The sequence below is a fragment of the Asparagus officinalis genome, chromosome 2 (genome assembly GCF_001876935.1).
Source record: "Asparagus officinalis chromosome 2, Aspof.V1, whole genome shotgun sequence".
Taxonomy (NCBI): domain Eukaryota; kingdom Viridiplantae; phylum Streptophyta; class Magnoliopsida; order Asparagales; family Asparagaceae; genus Asparagus; species Asparagus officinalis.
The window spans coordinates 28,675,745-28,678,212 of record NC_033795.1 but is presented as its reverse complement, the minus strand read 5'-3'; the positions used below and the strand labels follow the sequence as shown (position 1 = coordinate 28,678,212).

Below are 2,468 nucleotides of genomic sequence, written 5' to 3'. Positions count from 1 at the left end.
CTTTGGTTCCCTCATCCCTACGATCATTAATTTAAATCATAAACATAATTAATTTTGTCGATAGATAGCTGAGTTGTCAAATAGGAAGAACCTATAGTTTAAGTGAGTTGAGTGCTAGCTCTTAAGGTTCACATCCAGCCTATAGCTTAGAAAAGGTGCATTAAGAAAACAAGATTATGTTTTATAAACTATTTACCTATGCAATGTCCAAACATAAATTTAGACAGTGATTTGATATTATCAGCATGTCCTTATATCAACTTTTATTTTTACATTAATTCTTATTCGAATTCTTCCAGACAAATATATTTCAGGTTTTGATGTTACTTGACAAGCATTTAAATTTTAAAAATACCAACATCTTGTTGTAAGAAATTCCTCATCTAAAAGCAATGTCCTGTTACATCAATTTTCTGACAAAATTATGTATAAATAGAAAACTTATGATTCTTAGCTTAACCATATAAACTGAACAATTCTTCCGACTACGTTGAGATGCAAAATGGAAGTATTATGAGGTGGAACATTGCAAAATATATTATTTTGAATGGCAAACAAATAGTTGGTTCGAGTAACTATTTTTCTTGTGCAAATTCTATTCTAGCAATTACTAATAAGCTTGTAGGTTTTTACCAATGCAATGTGCAATACTATTCTAGCAATTACTAATAAGCTTGTAAGTTTTTACCAATGCAATGTGCAAAGAGAGATTTAGGCAGCACTCCCTCTTTGGCTAACTCATCAAACCTCTTCTCAACTGCAGGCCATCCATTGAAACCGCCAGTCTTGCTAATGAAAACCAATCCTTTCAGTGCCTTGGCTGCTGCATTTCGGTCCATCAGCTTTTCCTTGCAGAGACCATTTTGGCCTAACCCTACATCTCTCTCTCTTCTTCGCTCTCGGTCGGGCGGCGGTTGAGAAGCCAACAAGAGAAAGGGGGGATGAGGAGAGGGAGCTAGGGGAGGGGAAATGAAGAGAGAGGGGGAAATGAGAGAGGGATTTGGGGGAAAATCCCTCTCTCGGGCGCGGGCTGCCCAAATTTTTGGGCACGCCCGCGCCCAAATTTTTTCCAACTTTTGGGTTTTAGCGACGGAATTTCCGTCGCTAAAAGGTTTTTTAGCGACGGAAATTCCGTCGCTAAAACAACTTTTAGCTACGGAAATTTCCTAACAGATATTTCTGTCGGGAAATTAATGGCGACGGAATTTTTCCGTCGCTAATAGTGATATTTCCGTCGGCAAAACTTTTTTACCGACGGAAAAATAGCGACGGATAGTTCCGTCGCTATAACATGACTTATAGCGACGGAATTTTCCGTCGCTAAATTACCGTCGGCAATAGTTCATTTTCTAGCAGTGTATATATCATGTGTTCTGAATGATTAGGAGCTATGTGTTAATACCCCCATTCCAGCGTTAAATATAAATACAACTATATAAATAATCATAAACACAAGAAATTTATAACTAATATTTTAGCTATTCAAATAGGTGTGGGTAGTCCTGACGCATATCTTCTTCGCGCTCCCAAGAAGCCTCCTTAGCTCTTTTCCGATTCCATTGCACTTTCACTAAAGGAATCACCTTGTTTCTAAGTCTCTTGTCCTCTCTAGCAAGAATGCGAACTGGAGTTTCAATATTGGTCAAATCATAATAAATCTCAACCTCTGATGCGTCCAACACTCGTTGCTGGTCCTCATCACGTAAATACTTTTTTAGCATCGAAACATGGAAAACATCATGTATGCTCGATATCGATGCTGGAAGATCGAGCCGATACGAAATGGCTCTACTACATTCCATAATTTAGAATAGACCAATATATCTCGGGGCAAGCTTTCCCCATCTACCAAATCGCTGAACTCTCTTCATCGGCGATAATTTCAATAAAACATAGTCCCCAGCCTGGAACTCTAGCGGTCGTCGCCTTTGATCTACATAGCTCTTCTGCCGACTTTACACTGCAAGAATATGCTCCTGAATTAGTGCTACCTTCTCTGTAGTCTGCGTTACGAACTCCGGCCCAAGTAACAAGTTGTCCTCTAATTCTGCCCAACAAATCGGGGATCTACAAGGCCTCCCATATAACGCCTCATATGATGCCATACCTATAGTTGTTTGATAACTATTGTTATAAGAAAACTCAATCAAAGGGATATGATCCTCCCAACTACACTAGAAATCGATAATACATGCCCGCAACATGTCCTCTAACACTTGGTTGACTCTCTCTGTTTGTCCATCTGTCTGCGGGTGGAAAACACTTATGTACGATGGCTACAAAAAGAATTTTGGAAGCTCTTCCAGAAATGCAAAGTGAAGACTGAGCCTCAATCTAATACAATCGTCTCTAGAACTCCATGTAGTCTCACAATCTCCTAGATGAAAATTCTCGCATAAGTCTCCGTCATATAAGTCGTATTCACCGGTATAAAATGCGTCGACTTTGTCAATCAGTCTATAATCACC

The 2,468-nt window shown here is 39.2% G+C and overlaps 1 protein-coding gene across 1 annotated transcript; it reads right to left on the bottom strand.

Moving 5' to 3' along the window:
- Positions 1,479–1,802, bottom strand: LOC109831002. Its single transcript, XM_020398347.1, has one exon. It carries the CDS (start codon positions 1,800–1,802, stop codon positions 1,479–1,481), a length of 324 nt encoding a protein of 107 aa, XP_020253936.1.

What these genes read in the sequence shown, in the direction of transcription:
- LOC109831002 (XM_020398347.1), bottom strand. Translation starts at nt 1,802, where the DNA reads ATGGAATGTAGTAGAGCCATTTCGTATCGGCTCGATCTTCCAGCATCG.